The sequence below is a fragment of the Orbicella faveolata genome, unplaced genomic scaffold (genome assembly GCF_042242905.1).
Source record: "Orbicella faveolata isolate gen_17 unplaced genomic scaffold, um_ofav_v1 contig_46, whole genome shotgun sequence".
NCBI classification, from domain to species: Eukaryota; Metazoa; Cnidaria; class Anthozoa; order Scleractinia; family Merulinidae; genus Orbicella; species Orbicella faveolata.
Genome location: NW_028301576.1, coordinates 2,905,676 through 2,924,973, shown reverse-complemented (window position 1 = coordinate 2,924,973; position 19,298 = coordinate 2,905,676). Strand labels below are relative to the sequence as shown.

Here is a 19,298-nt window from a genome sequence, read left to right as displayed (position 1 = left end):
TTAGCGCAGTCAAGTGAAACAAGACCCCTGGGGGGTACTCTGAGAATTGTTGGGTGGAGGTGTGCGGCCCACTTCCCCAAACCCTTACCCTATTTATGACCAAAATCTGCGAATTTTTTGCTACCCTATTTATGAGCTGGCCAAAAATTCGATACTCTATTTATGACCGTTGCGCACGGCTGGCACAGTTGTCCTAAACGTAAGTTATAAGGGGCTTTTGTTGACGGTCTTATTAATAACGATGAAAAAGTAGCTTTTTCTAAGAAACACACCCAATGCAAGACTAGTGTGCTAAAACCATACCCTATTTAAGACTAAAATGGCCAAAATCGATACCCTATTTATGACCAAAGCGGCTGAAAAATCCTAAACTTTGGGGCCGCACATACCTATAAAGCTCGATATAAGGGAGTACCCCCCCCCCCCCCTCTGGGGACAAAACCCGTTCACATACAAGAGATTTTAAGTTTTAAAGCAAAAAACTATACTTAATGAGTGAAAGTTGACTCAGCAAAGTATAAAGTGATCGAATGACCGAAAAACAAATTTAAAAAAAGGTATAATTGTGCATTTGAATATCTGACAAGGATGATTAATAATCACAGGGTGACTCAGCCAAGAGGGACAACTTTTTTTTTCTCATAAAAAGGCTAACGATCGATTAAGTTGCCCCTGGGTAGGGGATATAAATGGGACCTGTTAAACACTGTGCTTTTTTTCACATGATGTGATGAGCAAACACTTCATAACAAGATGTCGAGCTTGTGTAATAGAACGTGTCTTCACTTCACTTCACAAGACAATAAAGACCGAAGTATCCACACATATACAAATTTGATTATAGCAAATGGCTGGGATTTTTATTTTATTTCCTACTGAAGTATGGCATAACAGTTGCATTACACCATTACAGTTACGGTAAAATGTCCCTAACTAAAAAATGTAATACATTCCTACAAAACCATCTACATGTACTTCTATTATAATATTTAAATTTATTCGCTCCACATAACAAACTAATTTACACCTTTTAAAGGCCATTTTACGTTAGGACAAGCAATAGAACCTATTCATAGATGGCTGCTAATTTAAATTTCTTTTGTAAGCATTTAAATGAGCCAATGGCCAACTAACCTCGTTTGAGTGTAAAAATTCTTTTGAATTATCAACTCAAAAACGAGGTTAGTTGGGCTAATTTTAATACTTACAAAATAATTTTTAATTGGCAGCCATTTATGAGCAGGGTCTATTGGAATCCACTAGCAAAATTTCTGAAATATTTACAGTATACAAGCTATAAGGTATTGGGCGTGCACAGGAAAGGAAAGCCCGGGTACCAGACTAGGTAACTGATGGCTTTTTTCCAGCTGCATTTGTCGTGGACCCATTTTCCGGTAAAATTTAAAATTTCTTATACGCGACTGCAATGAGGGGAACCATATTATAAAATGAGGCGACTTTTAAGGAATCCAAATAAGGGAGATAAAGTCGACCTAGACCCCTTTTATGACAAATAGTCACGCAATAGCCAATAGTAAATGATCAGTTAACTTTAATACTCACGGCCTAGCGTGAGGCAGGATTTCATCGTGAATTCTTTTGGTTTATAGCTATTCAGCTATTTACATCATCGTACACAAGGAGTTGAATTTGGCAAGCTGCAAGCAGAATTTGCTGTGTGAACCACGGACCTCTGGAATTCAACTCTATTTGTTCAGATTGCCCCCTCAAAGTCCGTTCACACAGGCTGTTTTTGGTCCGATTGGTACAATCCCCGCGCGTCCTCCCGGGAAGAACTTCAAAGGGAGGACGTGCGCTCCTTTCCTGAACGGCGACTGACAATCAAGCTTATGGGCGCGACAAAAATTGCACCACAAAGTTCCTGATTGAAATTAGTAATACAGCAAAAGATATTCTAACCTAGAGTGATCAGCCACATGTTATATACGTAAGATCACAGCAGATCTGTTTCATGACGGAAATAGCCGACAGTCTGACGGAAAACAAGTTATAACAGCGATGTAATATAAGCAGCGAAGACTATAAATTCGGTTTTCTACGTTTCACTGAGGTGAAGGTAACAACCACTGCACCACAGGAAATCCAGGGTCTGAATCGAGGAGAATAGAGACAGAAGTCTCATTTTTACGCAGTATAACAATGCATGTTGTCTTCGGTCTAGTTCTTGCCTGCAACCGCAATGGATTCGCTTTCTTCTTGAGTAGAATCTTTAAGCACAAAACTTGTTTGAGCCATTAAGCCTTCTTCCAAACCTTTTAAAAAAAGTGAAGAAATAGGTGTAAATAAGTTATCTTTTGCAGTTGGATTATCAGTAGCCCTGTTCTAGTTTAAGCGGTTTAAAAAATTCTTTTACCATGAACTTGGACAAACACGTTTTGTTGGTTGTTTTTATTTATTGTTTGTTTGTTTATTTTCTCGTTCGTTTACTTGGCTTCCTGTTTTGTCTTTTGCTTTCACCCCATTAAGGTAAACCAATTTCAAACTATAATTGATATGAAGAGAAAAAGAATGATATTTCGGGGGAAATTAGTCTGAAACGTGTTAGAAGCTCGCGTTTTGTCCAAGATTGAAACATAGTTCCATTTGTAAGGTCTCACTGTAACGCGTTTCAAATTAATCAATAGACCTACTATTTAAAAAGTCACTGCCCTGCGTTGAAAACATACTTGACTAAAGACCTTTCAAACATACATTAGTTTGCTTTGGGTGAATACCAGTTAAAACAAATTCTAGGAGGCAGCGTGGCCGAGTGGTCTGCGAGTCGGCCTCGCAATCCAGCGGTCCGGGTTCGAGTCCAGCTATAACTGGATTTGTCTCACGGTAGCCTCGAGTTCAAATCCTCGGCAACACTTGTAAATAACCAACTGGTTTCCATCCGGCCAGTTGGGATTCTTAACAATGTTATGTTCAATTTGAGCTATTTGTTTCAGTTGTTTGCTCGGCCCAACTGGCATTTGTGCTATAAACACTGCCAAGGGAAAATCTTATTTATTTTTTCATTTTTCTAATTCACTGAAACAAGTACCCCATGAACTGTACCTTTTTTCGTGTAGCGTTTACCCTCTTTATCTTTGGAGCAGCAATCCCACACTGTCCCAGCAATGAAAGCGAGTAAAATGGTTCCTAGAACTGCACCAAAGGGGATCAGGTACTGCGGCAGGTTTTTGAAGTAAACCCATTTGAACTCAAACTTAAGGCCCTCGAGTTGTTTCAAAAGTTTCTGGCACGATTTTGATTCTTTCACTTTGTTGTTTTGTTTTCCTAGCACCCCCGTTCTGTTCTTCCGGGTTTCGGATGCTATCTTTGCTGTCATGCAGTTGAAGAACTTCTGCTTAGTTTCAATTTCAATAGACTCGTTATGAACAAATAGAGAAACACCGATCTTGCATAGCGGCAAGAATTGGATCACTTCCCAGGAATCATTGCTAGCTTCTTTGTCATTGCAGTGGAACGCCACCATGGAATCCAGTCCTTTGGCAGTCAAAACCGACACAGATTCTATTGGTTCGGTAATTTCTACAATTAAGACAGATTTCGTTAGTGGCTTCATATCGGAGAGTTAATTCAACAATATCAAACGGATCATTAGCAGTACATGCTAGGGCTAGGCTTAAGCCTCTTCTAAAATAGAGGTTAAATAAAGGTTATCTTCTTTTATCTGTTAAATTAAGTCCGAGGAATGCATTAGGCAATTAGATTATGAGCTCGAGATTTCTATCGCGTGATAGTTGACGAGGGCGCAGCCCGAGTCGACTGTCACGCATAGAAATCGAGTATAAATCTACTAGTCGTTCAAAACTTAATCTAAATCCTCTTCACAGACACCTCGAAAACGCGAAGACGCGGCCGTCATTCATTAGTAGATTTTATAAAGGAATAAAACGTTTTGGGGTTAGTGGCACTTTAACAAGCGCACACTGCTACTCTACTCATTATCTATCGCAGAAAAGATAGTGAGTAGCGTAGAACGGCATTCGTGATAGAACGCTGGTGGATTTATACTAAACAGATATGGACAAGGGTTCCTTTGAATCCGCGATCTCCACTTTACCGCGGCGATAATCTACTGGGCTTTGTAGCCAAATATTGACAGATTTGCCACCGTACTGTGTTCTGTGCTTTATTGGTACCGCGATGGAAAGAACTGGTACAATTTTGAAAAATAGTCGCGTGGAACTGAATTTTTTTTAACTCGCGCCAACATTCCAATTCGCGCACTTAAAACTTTTTTTTTCCTTTCAAATTTCGTTCGCAAAATGGGTGTAAATCGGCCTTTGTAGTCGCGGTGTCTACTGTACAGCCGTTGATTTTAATCTTAGGTCACTATGTACTCCATAAGATAACTGAATCGTCACAAATATCCCAGGCGAAAACTACCAGCTAAAAGATTTGACATCGTGTGTTCGCATAATGAACTATGAGAGTCAGGAAACAGGTGCTCTTTTCGTTTACACCTGCTCGGCGCGAAAACTGGTGCCGTCAACACAAGGGCAGAATATTTATTTTGATTTTTTTCTTCTATGTAACGTGTACAATCGCTAGCTCTTTGCCGATTTTTTCTTGAAGGAAGTGAGCTAGCAGCAGAGATCGGTCGTGCGGTAAGGTTAGTGTTACGTGAGTCATAACAAGAGAGTTAGTAAGCAACGAATCAGCAATACCTTCGATGATAGCAGACGTCATCTCGTAATCAACATAATCAGAGTCATAGAGGCCAGGTGGGACTCCAATCTAAATAAAAGAGATTCAATAAATATAATAACAAAAATTTGCACCATAATATTTGAAAAAAGTCATGGTATTTGCAATGACATTCACGACGTTGTCACGAGGTGTGTCACATCTTCTTCTAGCGATCAAGGAGGCGTGTTGTTTACAAAAAAAAAAAAAATAGGCCAATTTTTGTGGAATTGAATTGTGTTGACGGCCTTTAAGATAAATTCGTTTTTTAGTATAACTTCGTACTTTTTGTTATTTCTTACTGCCTTTTTTATTTCTTAGAACTGTAAAACCACTCTGAGAAATGTTTCATCGGTTTTTTTAATGCACCATCATCCGAGTGGTCTTGGATCACTGATCCTGGTCATTCCAAAGGGATGCACCCTGTTCCGGTTACGGGTTAAGTCACGACTGCCCCTTACACTGCATATCATCATCATTGTCATCATTTATTTGCCACGTAAATAACAACAAACAATAGTGACAATACTGAAAAAGCGGCGGGGAGACCTCCAAAAGAAACCACTAGGCTTACAACGGAGGCCACCTCAGAAGTTACCAATTTACCATTTGTTAATTAAAAATAGGATCAATTTTTTCGTAAACCTGGAGAGGCTTGTTAAACTAGATATTAATACTGGTAGAGAATTCCATCTATCGCCATTACACAGCGTTAACGAGCATTCAGAAAACACCTTGAACTAGGTGCTGTTCGTTATAAGGTGTACGCTGTATGTCTCGAGTGTTGTTTGTTTTTCTTTAGTGATCCTTCTCAGTTGAAAGCTCATTCAGTTGAATGATACTTTTACTCATTGGTGTATATAGAACCGAATGACCATTTTAAGCGAAATCAATTAATTTAATGGCCTAGACATCCATTTTTATTCCTGGAATCGCGAAAGCACCCGCAAAAAGCGAGAATAATCATATCATAAGTAAACGATAAAGATTAGTTCTGCCAGAAATAAGTACGACATGTTTAGTTAGGTTCAGTGTAAGAAGATGGACAGACTAAGCTTCTCAGTCTTTGAGGAATGCAGGTCAAACTCAAAAACAGTGCAAGTATGTAACATTGAGACGCGGCATCGTCAGTTAGGAAAGGTGTTTGTCAAAAATCTTTATTGTCTTAAAAAGTACTTCGAGTAAAAACACTCTTGTGTACAACTGCTCACGCAAGGTTCTGAAAAAGGTTTTATACATTACGATCAGGTATACTTTACACAATAAAGCTTGGTTTGGTTTTACTGGGTTAACACGAAAAATCATGAATTAAAGTTGACAAAAACAATGCTTGATCTTTTAGGCACAGAAAATGGTGTAATAAATATCTGCAATGATTCCGACACAGAAAAATTTCAACACGTACAAAGCCGTTTCAACACCGGTTTCAAGACTGGTTAACGAGTAGCTTTTAATTAGTTGTAAGTTAACTGACCCAAGTCAAATATAAATCATTTATGCTAATTGCAACTGGCAGTGTTGGAGTCTAGAGTCTCGCTCTAATCAAAGAATACAAGAGGCTAATACAGACATTTAATTTAAAAAGGCGCCAACGTAATGTCACTCTGAATTAGCTAAAAAACATCCCGTTCTTTCGTCGCTGGAATATAGTTTTCATTTTTTGAATTTTATCGATCCATACAGCCACAAGTAAAGTGTTTTCTATACGTATTTCTGACCTGTTCTCCTTAACTTACCGGAGTATATATAATATATACCTTTGGTTTCCTTGGATATGGCTTTGTAGCTAATCAGAGCGAGCGTAGAATTCAGTGTTTATACCTTGGAAGAAGTTAATTTTTAATAAGAGGTAAAACCTTTCCTTTGAGTTTATTATAATGTTAATTTGGAATAATTCAATTTCCTTTTAGACCCAACCTTTTAATTATAAAGTTCAAAACGCGTCCTCTGAAATCGAGGAAGTCTTTCCTGTATTATATTAGACGCCATTCGCCCTCTAAATTTTTCCTTGATGTAAATATTCGTCGCGTGTTTTTGACCCTTTGGTCCGGTGAGTCAAAAGTGTCTGTTAACTTCTTTTTGTCATTGCAACGCGCTTTATCAAACATCAGACCCCGTTTTTGCGGTAAAAAAGGCAAAAAAAAGGGAGCGAATTCTATCTCAGAAACCAAGAGAAGGAATTTGTATTCGGTACATTGAGGTCCTATTTTCTGATTGATGTAATCTGAGAAAAGACATATATTTTTCTCTTGTTACAAATTAAACAGTTCCTTTTTCAACTTTAGCCTGGACTGACATCATGTGAACGTTTGAATGTGTTTTATCTTGAGAACATTTTCAAAATTCATCAAAATTTATGACTGTCTCGAATGCCTCTCTTTCCCGCTGAGAGAATAGATCTGAAATTGGGCCTGAAAAACTCATTATTGATGTTGATGTTCTACAGACACCCGTGTAGTGCTCTGATTGGGTGTCACTTGCGCGGGAAACTTAAAAGCAATTCAATCTAACCAATCAAAGCGCGAGAAGAAGGACGCCGGTTTGCTGAGAGTACCAAGAAAAATAATCCAGTTACCGTTTTACCAAACAAATGGTCGTCACTCTTGAGTTCCTGAGCAGTTAGACGAGAGGACACTTGAGCTGTGAACATGGACAGCAGAATAATTCCAGTGATCATCCACACTGTGGCAAACAGACGAGCAAACAAAGATTTTGGAGCCTTGTCACCATACCTGCGCAGAAAAACATACATACATACCTTAACTTATTATATGGCTGGCTCCTTTAGCGGGCAAGATGAACCAAATCCTACGCTGTAATTGGCCGAGCTCTCCGAGTGGGCAAGATGGCGCTATCTTGCCCACTCTGGACTATCCGCTGTGTCCCGCAAGAAATATTTTCTATACATATGTGGTTTACGCAGCTAGGTGCATGCAATTGGCAAAACATAAGAGGTGCTGTGTTCCTGCTACTAATTAAGAAATGGAACGGGATCTGCACTGATTAGGAACGTCCTATTCAGGATCACTCAAGGCAGTTTGCAAAATGTTTGTTATATTGTGAAATGTTTATGCCTCCGCACTGCTGCTAAGGAAGAAAAGGACAAACTAACCATTAACAAAACTTTATTAAAGAACTACTGCAAGACAACGATTTCTATTAAGAAATGTCGTCTCAGCGTTTTTCAAAGCCGCGCAGTAATTTTCACCACAGTATTAAACTTAACTGATATTACTAGCTATCAACGTCTCATTCCTGACTGAATCAGTTACATTTCCTTTTTTAGTCTTGAGTATTTGGTATTGCAGTCCTGCTTCACTTATTTTTCTTTGCATGGAAGTATTGATGTTCATATTCGCTTTTTGTGAATAAAGGCGAATGGATGATACAGGGAACATTTTTTTATGCCGATAGGAACAAGATAAAAGAACAGAGCAGTAAGAGTGATTGATATTCCTCGTTGAGAATAAGGAGGAACGCAAAATCTTGACATGTGAAACGTCTTAATAATGCAGCCTGGCCGAGTGGTTATAATTAGCTAGGCGCTAGACTTGAATTCCGGAGGTCGTGGGTCCGATTCCCGCTCTGACCGCTAAGTTGGAGTTGTTTCTCGGTAGACCCTAGTTCAACTCCTCGGTCATACTTGTAAACAGTCAACTAGTCTGCTTCCCGCCAGCTGGAATTTTTAAACCTATAATACATTTAGTAGATAATTTGTTTCTTTCAGTTAAAATGGCATGCCTATGAACTAGCTAGGTGTAGCTCAGCGCATTGACCAATATAAACTACAACATTTGAACATTTTTTTTTTTTTTTGGACACAGAGAAACCTGTTACCGTAATGTATTTGTGATATCTTTTCCTGATAGATGAGAAATCGCTAAGAATTGAACTGATAACTAACATGGAGTCTAACATCACAGCAACCCATCCAGACCGCCTCAGAAAGTACGCTTGCGAGAGACTGGGTTCAGTTGGTAATGAAAGAGGGCTTACCCTACTGTTGTCATAGTAACGATTGCCCACCACATGCCGTCAAAAATGCCTCTCCAAAAACGTCTTGGAAACTGCTCTGAATTTGAACGGTGGTCCTAAAGAAAATCAAACATAAAGTTATTAGTATTCTACAAAGTCACGCAATTTTTTTTAGCAGATATCATTTTACAATGTCATTTTGTGATGCAAATTATATTATTTCAACTTCACGGACTAAGTCTTGCTGTATAATATCACATAACCGGTTAATAATTCATCGCGTTTGCTCCGTAATCTACTGTTTGGTCTAAAATGGCACTCAAGCTACTTTTGCTCTCGCTCTTTGTTGCGCCCAGTATCAAAGAACAACATAACGGCATAATGTGCAGGTGTACTGTGCATTCGTTACGATCAGAAAACTTGACAAATAAATTAAAATACGGCTGCATCTATACTCAGTTTTATAATTCGTTTCTCATTTTTCTTTTGCATAATTGTCTGATTTCTACTTACTAAGAACCACAAGATCATTCCTGAAAGCGCAGCACAAGTGAAACACAAGACCAGAAGAGGCCACAACTCAAGAATAGACAAATAAGCAACGTTCACGAGGTCATGGCCGCTCTTTTCTCTCACAAGCACAGGATGGACTGTTCCAAGAGTTAAAAATTCAGCCTCTAGATCAATATCTTTAGTCTGGAAGACCGGAAATTTGATTTCTACGCTTTCCTCAGTGACATTTCCACAGATTTTTAGCTTGATGAGCTCTTTGATGCATTGTCTAGAAGCATTTTTCAAAGTATTATTCCATGCCCTTAATCGTTGGGCTAAATTCTTCGAGAAGAAGGCAGAATTTTCTTCATAGGAAGAATAATCTAACTTCTCATTCGGTCCACAGTTAACGATGGAGCTATCCACGTTTGGCAATCCTTTTGCCGTCGGTTGTCCAGTAGTTGATGAACTAGCGTTGTTCTGCACTTCAGTAGAAGATGTAGGAGATATATTAGTGAAAATGGGTAAAACAGAAGAATAATCTAACTTGTCATTTGGTCGACGAGTAACGATGGAGTCATCCGCGCTTAGCAAACCTGATGCCGGCGGCTGTACAGTGCTTGCTGAACCAGCGTAGTACTGCACTTGAATTGAAGTAATTGGGGATACATTAATGGTGCTGGATAAAACGGTGGTATTTATCCCTTGATAAAAGCTTGTAGTATTGTTGTCCCCAGAAGCGACAAGGAAGAAGTGAAAAGACAAAATAAACAACCTTTCCAACACGATCATTTTTGGTGGGTGCCTCCGTCTTTTTCTGCACGTAAGGTTTTGCTCTCAGAAAATTTGACGCTTTTTAGATAAAATTCCTTGCCTTACTCATTCCAGCTCACAGAGTCTCTGGGAGTGCCTTGAAAGTAATTTTTGTTCGCTAATTCGCCTTTTCATAATTTCGTGAATAATTAATAACCAGCAAAAATGGAAATGAAAAAAACTGACACAGTACGTGATACTGGTTTAGCGTGAGTTTGAAATGAGCCCATCAAAGACAAATCGTGCGTGCATGCAATTATTTTGCCGCCACTGCCATGAATTGTTAGCGGTCGGTGCCGGACACCGCAAGATTTTCCTATTTTATATTTCTATACATTTCGTGACGCACTACCCACAGATCACAACAAATTATTATTCAGGTGGTAGACGAATAATCTTTTTAAGGACTTAGAAACAGTCATAACACACTATAAAAGTCATTTCTTTTCTTCTTCAGTTATGACGACTGTAGCCACTACTACGAAAATAACTTTGTCAGTGTCATGGTTCATTATCAAGTTTTCGAACTGTAAAGAAACAAATTGCTGAACTGATGCATTTGAAAAAGTCTTTTTATCAGAGGATGACTGATCTAGCGTCATGCCCTGAAGGTTTGCAACACATATCAAATGGAGTTCTTTCTTTCATTAATTTCATGCCTAAAAATAGTTGTTTGCAAAACTGAATGCATATTTAACAAGATACCAAATTCAAAAAGTCTAACAATTATGAGGTTAGTGAGAAAAATTTGAAATTGTAAAATTCAGCTCAAAAAATGAGAATGCTGGTTTAAATATTTTCTAGAAACTCTGAGCTGTAGTATAATCAATGAAAAGGGACCAAAACAACAGCAAATAAAATGTTACATTGTGGACAGTTCAAGTTTAAAATTTTATTTCTTATTTTGACACGTGCAAAAATAACAATTTTCCAAAATATTCAATGAAAGATAATCAACTTAAGTACAACATGACATGAGTTCGTGTATAAAACTAATCATGTAAACTTGAGATGTTACACATATTGATCACTAGGGACAAAGGTAGACAATTTGCACGGGCATTTGAATGAAAGACATGGTGAACTTTTGCAAAAGACATTACTGACAGTTTTATTGTAAACATCTTTGCAAAATGGGTTCTAAACAGTGTGACACTAATTGATTCGTAACAAAAGTGTGGAAAAGTTGGCAGTCGAAATTAATTCCCTCCACTTTACTCAGGCAGAAGGCAAGTCGAGCAAACCTTTGTTACAATCTTATAGCAACATTGTTAAGGTACTCGAGAACTTATCATGGTTTGGTTTAAACAAGCATGTCTACATAAGCCTGCGAAAACTGTAATTTTACTTTTTCAATATTCTCCGATCGAAATCGAAATTGACGGATCTTTTTCACGCCAGGAAATCCGCTCATTGACCCTCATTGGAATTCTTGGTGTAGACTGACAGTCTGTTTTCCCCTCGAAATGAGGTGGGAATTATGAGGCGAGACATTTCAAACTATAAGGGACTGGGACGAGGCATGGGTGCGGCGCCCCAACCCTTTTCGTCCATACCGCCCTTATATGCGTTCGTGTTCACGAATAAACACTCGTCTGACCCTAAGAAAAAAGAACGGTTACCAGAAATATTTCCTTAGTGCTGACCGTGGAGGATCGTGGCCTTTGGGGACTGGAATGAATCTAAATCAATCCTCCATGGAAAAAATGATGGCGGCTGTACATTTTACCACAATACCATGCGAACCTTACACGGCCCATAAATTACAAGGAAAGCCATATTTTATACCTATGCCAACGACATTGCGTTTGTTAGGTTTGGAGGTTTTAGAAATTTTAGCTTGTCAGTAGCTACAGCTTCAATTACCTTAAAATCTTTTTCTTAAGGCTTAACATGATGGCCGTATTTTGGCTGCGTATTATGGTTTTAACCCAAATATCTCGTTCACGTTTCAAGCAGTGAAAAATCTCTCTGCTCATCCCACATATCTACGTTTTGGGCTGTTTTGGAAATCTTTTGGTGATTTTTGGGTATATTTGGGAATACAATAGTTTTTCTCAAAGGATTAGTAAAAGTTATGGAAATAGGAAATTTAGTTGAAGATTTGATGTTGTTTTAAAATTAGAATTTAGTGTTAAAATTTGGTAGACGTGCACCAAACAGTTTTGACTGTTTGGTGTTCAACGGTTTTGACCCGGTACGAACGCCTCTCCTTTGTGTCTAACTGCTATTGAAGCAAAAGGCTAAGTTAAATTAAAATGTCAAAATAGCAGAACCAACACAAATATATTTGTCGCGAAACTCTGCATAATGGCAGGGTGGAGGATAACTTTCGACATTGGGGAAAGCAGTAAATGCCGAACTGCCCCAAAACTGAACGATAGGCACTAGAGATATTTGACAAGTTTGGAAATTAATGCTCCCAAAGCTCGACTTTCATCACTGCGGCCACGTTCCAGCTCAACAATTAGCTTTATTCTTGTAATTGACTTTACCCTTGTAAAACTCTCCCTCCCCTCCCCCCTCCTTCTCCCACCAGTAAACAACCTATGGCCGTAATTTGCGTCACGGAGCTTGAAGGAGATTCGTCGACAAACGTCTAGCCGTTAAAAGTGTGCGTTTGGTATATCGAACAACTTTTCACGAAGCAAGTCAGTTAACACAGATTGATAAGTTCCACTTTTAAAATAGTTGTCACCGATATTCCCTAAAATTTCATTTCATTTTTCTGTGTCACGATAATCAAACAAACCCTTGGGTTGTGTGATCGTGGTCGAGAAAAAAATACTTGTTAGTTTATTTGCAATGACTAAAAATTTTTATTATTCAGTAATAACCGAGGATTTCAGTCTTAATAATAGACTTCTCAATAACATGTCTCCTGCGAAATCCCTGTGCTTTTATCCGTCCCTAATTTCTGTGGCTGTACCTCACGTTTTCTCCTATGGAGTGAACAAGACAACTGCGAATAGAAAAGTCTTCATCAATGGAGAGATTGCCGTGTCCACGGCCCAGGAAACGAAGATTGCGCTAACTGAGTTGACGAAAACACTACAAGCCTTGGAGAAAAGAATCTTATCCTAAGACGAGATTCGTGGAAAACTGGATGCGATAAACGAAACTGCAAAACTGTCATTTCGTCCCTTTATCAAAAACTGGACAGGGATTTGGATGTGTTGAACAAGTCGAATGCAGTGCTCTCCCTGTAGGTTCAAGTCATGTCTCTGAAGTTACAGAAAGCCTCGGAAACACAAGGTCTACATATACAAACCTCATCTCCTCTAGATCTCGTCAAATATGCACATCCACACATTAATTATAAGTTATTAGTGACTAACTTCTGACATGTTTTGTTATTAACAGAAAAACTGAGAGCTATGAGCGAGACCATTCAAACTTTATCCAGATCAGTTGAATCAGTGGATGGAAATATATATCTAAAACAGGTAGAAAAAAAATTCTGCTTAATTATTTCTTCGTTACCAAATACATGCATGGCGTCTGACTACCCATTGTAATTCATGTAACTCACTGACTAAGAAACGTACCAGTATTCACACCACTACACGATGTAAAACGCTTTTCCTCTCGATACAATATTTTTATCATTCACTCAAGTTAATAGATAGACATTGAACTAGACTACCTCCAACCTGACGTGCTCTCGCACCGAGGATGGTCTATTAAACAATTAGATTATGAGCTCGAGATTTCTATGGCGTGGAAATCGAGAGCGAATAATCTAATTGTTTTGGTATAAATCTACTAGTCGTTCAAAAATTTATTCAAATCCTCCTCACAGACACTTCGAAAACGCCAAGAAGCGGCCGTCATCTTTTAACAAGCACTCACTGCTACACTACTCGCTATCTATCACAGAACAGATCGTAAGTAGTGTAGCCAATCAGCGAACGGCATTCGTGATAGAACGCTTGTAGATTTATACTAAATTCTGGTTGTCTTTTTATATTTCTCCGTTGACGTTCTCCTTAAACCTTTTACAGGCCACGTGATCCGTGCGGGTGAAGTCCTGGTACTAGGATAAGACCAAGACTCAGTGGGAGAATCCTTTGATGCCGTTGACAGTTTGATTAGTGAAATGACAGGTGTCAACATCTGAGATCACGTGATAAAAGACCAAGAAATCATGCGCATGTCTAAGTCGTGCCTGACAGGGGAGGGGAACGTGTTCAAGTGCCGTGACTTTAAAGCTCACGTGAAAGACTCAGTAAAGATAGTTAAAGCGTCATGTTAGAGTTCTGCCCCTAGGAACATGTCAGCTCGAACACGCATTGCTGTTGGTGTGATATTGCAGCATTGTGGAGAATATATCATTAAAGGAAACTTTGAAAAAGTACCATTAGCACGTTTTTTTTTTTCGTTTTCTACAAAATCCCAGTCATCCAGATTAATCGGATGAGTAAGATAAGAACGTGTCGAAGTCGCTAGCATACAATGTACACTAATTGGGTACACCTAACTACAATTACTTATTCATTCATTTAGCAGTTGTCAGGTATTTGTTCTACGATCTCTACTGATTTCTTTTCCAGTTTACATCTTAATCATTTTTTCTCGTCCTTTTTCGCTGTCCTTGTTTTTCTTCTGATATTCTGTGTTCCAGCCATTTTCATATTTTTATTTTACATTAGTCACAAGTGCTCACAAGCTTATCGTAAGTCACCAAATCCTGAGACAAATGATCATACTTAATTGTCAAGAATGTCGTACCCACTAAAATTATAAGCAGATTCCAGTCGTCAAGCCTTTCCGAGAAGATCTTAGCAACTGAGAAGACGATTGGACAACTGAACGAATTCCTCGCAGGAACATCAGAATGACAAGGAAAAGATACGGTCCTCGCCATTCTTAGCAATCCATACCTGTTGCAGCCAAAGCACCATTAGAACCATGACAGTTGGAAATAGCTATTACTCTGCGATAACTACTGATTCTATGCATGGCTTGCATTCAACTCAACTTAGTTTATTTTAAATGAGGGGGCCGCACCTTTCTTTTCCGGTACCCTCGCCAGTTTTTCCTTATATTATTATAAAAAATCCTTTCATTGGTTTTAGTTCTACTTTTTGTGTGGCAAATAAATAAGCAGTGATTTAATCAAAGTTTACTCTGTTCTGCAGAAACTGTTGATATGTGCATCCTTGCTCTGACAAGACTAACAATTATGTTGACACTGGGAGTAGATCCTTTCATGGTTTCTGGCGCCATCTTGCAGCAAAATGTACGGGAAAAGTTTAAAGTTCGATGTCCAATAAGTTGAGAGTGCTTGACAATCTGAGTATTTAATGAGTTGCAAGGAAAAAAAGGTTTTTTTGGTCACCTGATTTGAAGGACATAGATTTGCTGTATGGCTAAGAATTACGTAGTATCAGCCTTGCAGTCTATTGCTTGTCTTCATACATTTTCTTTTTTGGCTGATCAGATCTCTTGTAGATCCTACGTTGGCAGCGTTTATCGTATGCGGTCCCTGCAGTTTATGGTTTCTCACTAAGAATTACACTTGCGATTTTTCAAATGGTGACTCGGTTTCACAGACAAATGAAAATCTTAACTGTGGCCTTTTCAGTAAGGTTTTCCCTCAAATTTGATCAGTATTGTTTTTACGTAGTAGCTGTAGTTTGTAATTCATTCCTTCAGAACTCGAATTTTCCTTGAGTTGTTACACTAATAGGCATTAGGCTCCATTACCAGGCGCCTTTCGGGAAAGGAGCTCGTGCTCCTCCTCGAAGTCTCTTCTCGTGATCGCGTTTTGCTTTGAGAATAATGAATAACCGAAAGTTGCTGGAGACTAGAAAGTTAGCCAAGTTGCAAAGAATTTTTTTTTTTCGTGGACCATGAGAGGTGATTTTTCAGGGACAAAACAACAACCCAATTTGTCAGAATTAATCTGGACCATCATGGCCAAGAAGACAAGAAGCCAACAAATAAATATTTTTAAAACAACTTTCCTACTTGCTGGAAATGTTTACACTTCTCCTTCGCAGAAAATTTCCTTATGGAAATATTCTTAGGGGTGTGGCTCCAGGGCCCCATCTACACCACAATCAACTGGATTAATTTATCTTAAGCTGCAGCTGAATCCATTGTCAAAAGAGACCGGCCAGTTAGGAGGAACAATTAGCAAAGAATTTTGCGAGAAAATATACCCACTTCTTCTTCCAGTTTCGGGTGGGGAGAGGAGGAAGAAAATGCGTTACACGAACGGGAAATTGACCGTGTTGAAAAGGGAAAGACTGGAATCTAGCCATTTGCTTTGTCCAAAATGGCGGCGAACTTTTGGCTTTCTTCTCACTGCAATCAATGGCTCCTTGACCGTGAAGAAATTCAACTTGAAAGACAGCGTGACTACCAATACCTGAAGGAAGAGGACTACAAAAAAATCCACATTTTTTTCATCAACTTCATCCAAGCTTTAGGCGAACATTTGAAGCTGCGACAGCAAGTCATTGCCACAGCTACGCTCTATTACAAAAGATTTTATGCGAGGAATTCTTTGAAGAGTATAGATTCGCTCCTTATGGCTCCGACATGCACTTATTTAGCCCATAAGACAGAGGAGTGCGGTGTGATATCCAACAATCGCTTCACTGCAGCTTGTAATACTGTTGTAAAAAACAAGTTCTCTTTTGCTTTTCCCGGCGAGCAGTTTCCCTACAGAATGTCTCAAGTAAGCCATCATCATTAGAAATAGTTTGTATCGTGAATGAGGTTGAGAGAGATAATGATTATCAGCTGCTGAAGGCAGAGGTTTACATTGAAAAACACACTCTATTTCACAGTTTTTATTTGTAAACTTAATCCAACACAATAATCAAACTTAATTAAGCTTAATGTTATCAGTAATGGTAACAACATTCCCAGTTGTGATCGCTGAAATTACTCTTTTGAGATGATGACTGTGACACACTATTTCATTTTTTACGATAACTGCAGAAATTTGCACACTCTCATCGCCTAATTTTTATTTTCCATAATTTTATTTATTGGATTTTTATTTTATTAGCTTTGCCTTTATGATACAAATAAAAGGGGAAAAAAAACATTACAAACAGTATGTAGAGGTTTGGCAGGGACATCGCAACAGCTAAGTAGCCAATTACTGCGGGCCCAGAAATAAAATATAAGTAAAAAGAAAGAAAGAAAAACCACATTACGTGCAGCACATTATTGGTACGTCTAGAAATCTTGTGGTGTTGCAATTCAAACAGACAGTTTTTAACATTCTAGGATTGTCTGGGTTGTAGTTCATTCTGACAGCACGAGAGTAGTAGTCATAAAGATGAGATTTGAAACTAGTAGGAGTAGCATTAGCTAAGTCTATTCTGCTGGTGAGTAAGTTCCAGATTCTGGTTATTCTTGAACAATCCTAAATTTTGTCAGGTGTACATTAATTTAAGGCCAAACAAGTTCAGAAGACAAATTCCTTTCAACAATACTGAGTTCTCCTGATGTTAACTCTCCCACTTGAATTGTTCAGTGTTCCATCAAAAGACATATTGATTATTTTGGTCACCAAAATATATATACCACCTGATGAGAAGTGTTACTGTTTTCACAAGTATTTGGCTTACAAAATAAATGACCTAAATAACTCAGCTCATTTACATCCTCTTCTTGCAGGTTCTGGAATGTGAATTCTTCTTATTAGAGATGATGGACTGTTGTTTGATTGTATACCATCCTTATCGACCTCTCACACAGTATGTTGCCGACCTTGGAATGGAAGATGCCATTCTACCAATTGCTTGGCGTATCTTGAATGACAGTTTGCGAACTGATGTCTCTCTCATCTACCCTCCTTACCAGATTGCATTGGCTGCCATTTACATGGCGTGCGTCATTCAACAGAAAGATTCCAAGCAGTGGTTTGCCGATCTGTCTGTTGATATGGACAAAGTGCTGGAAATCACTCAGGAGATTCTACAGCTGTATGAACTTTGGAAGAGTTACGATGAAAGAACTGAAATATCAGCTATTCTGAGTAGAGCACCAAAACCTAAAATACGACCTACATCGGCCACACCTGGCCAGACTCCGTCACCTGTGCCGCCAGAATCTTAAAATTGAAGTTATCATGTTGTATTTTAAATGCCGGAAATATGCATCACAATGTTTCAAAGCTGAACTTCATAATAATATCATTGCAAGTTTTCAGTATGTTCTACTATAGGCCCTTTGTAGAAGCCTCATTTATGGCACTTCTAAGGGTTTTTAAAATGGCTTTAAAAATCAATAATTCCATGGAAAAAGTTGCTGGATGGATAGCTTTGACATTCCAACACAAAAACCATGACCATTTTAATTATTTTAAGACAAGGCTTTGTGACAGGGTTCTACACAGAACCTATTGTGAGGGTTAAGTTATTTCTTTTTATTTGAATGGCTGGATTAAAAATGTAACACCCAGCCCTATATACCAGCTACTCTATTTACTGTCTCTGTTTTGTGCCAACCTTACTTCTTTCTTGTAATGATTCCAATTTTGTAATTGTGACTGTTGTATCTTGTGCATTAGAAAGCAATGTAAGACCATGACTGTCTAGGCAACCCTAGCCATGTATTAGTCAAGACTGGTAACAGATCCAGAAAAATTCAAATGGACTGGGTGGGAGGGGAGAAGTGGGGAATCGAAATGGGTCCTTTCTTACCTGACAAAGTGGGACCTGGATACATGAAACAAAGGTGGGAAAGAGAATTGTCAGCCCTGTGGGGCTTATGTTTCAGGACGTGCCTGCCAGTGATCTTCCCCCAGTGTGTTAACAATTTAACAGCATTAGGACAGTTGATTACACTACTTGCTACGTAGAAACTTCCATGTCACATTGCATGTAGTGTTTCAAAATATCTTAAATATTCAAGTCATAGTGTGCTAAAGCTCTGTATTTCTGTTCTGCTCTTTTCTTTTCTTTGATTTTTTTTTTTTTTTTGCTGCATCTAATAGTCACTTTTCCTGTATTTCCTTGTTGAAGTTTGTGAAGTTCTCAATGTTACTAAAATTTCTATTCAACAGCTTTTTTTCTGAAAGTATTTACATGTAACTGAATTTATATTCTGCTACTTGACATAATATTTTAGACTTATATTTTCTATTTGATAATGCTATCACTCACTTGTGAAAAGTGAATATCTTGAGTCTTTTTTCCTTATTGTAATTTTACTATGTCAAGATTAAAAGAAGAGGAACTTCCATCGAGAGTATGTGCATCCTCTCTTTTCATTCCAATAAAGGTGTTAATGGAACAATTTATTTGCCTGAAAACGCATTTTCAGGCACTAAAATAGGATTTCATGAATGGACT

General features: G+C 38.4%; 2 protein-coding genes and 1 long non-coding RNA gene across 3 annotated transcripts; 2 read left to right on the top strand and 1 right to left on the bottom strand.

Moving 5' to 3' along the window:
- Nucleotides 1-833: 833 nt before the first annotated feature.
- LOC110057540 (uncharacterized) lies at nucleotides 834-10,542 on the bottom strand. Its single transcript, XM_020764135.2, has 6 exons — nucleotides 9,187-10,542; nucleotides 8,695-8,789; nucleotides 7,274-7,430; nucleotides 4,680-4,749; nucleotides 3,061-3,537; nucleotides 834-2,273 (listed from the first exon to the last, which is right to left on the bottom strand). The coding sequence occupies exons 1-6, from the start codon at nucleotides 9,955-9,957 to the stop codon at nucleotides 2,179-2,181; spliced, it is 1,665 nt and encodes a 554-aa protein (XP_020619794.2). The 5' UTR covers nucleotides 9,958-10,542; the 3' UTR covers nucleotides 834-2,178.
- A 2,804-nt stretch (nucleotides 10,543-13,346) lies between these two features.
- On the top strand, nucleotides 13,347-14,335 carry LOC149097968 (uncharacterized). The gene is made up of 2 exons (XR_016203752.1): nucleotides 13,347-13,424; nucleotides 13,983-14,335. It is a non-coding gene; the product is annotated as an uncharacterized LOC149097968 (long non-coding RNA).
- A 1,893-nt stretch (nucleotides 14,336-16,228) lies between these two features.
- Nucleotides 16,229-19,242, top strand: LOC110057537 (cyclin-C-like). Its single transcript, XM_020764132.2, has 2 exons — nucleotides 16,229-16,666; nucleotides 17,620-19,242. Exons 1-2 carry the CDS (start codon nucleotides 16,262-16,264, stop codon nucleotides 18,058-18,060), a joined length of 846 nt encoding a protein of 281 aa, XP_020619791.1. The 5' UTR covers nucleotides 16,229-16,261; the 3' UTR covers nucleotides 18,061-19,242.
- Nucleotides 19,243-19,298: the final 56 nt, after the last annotated feature.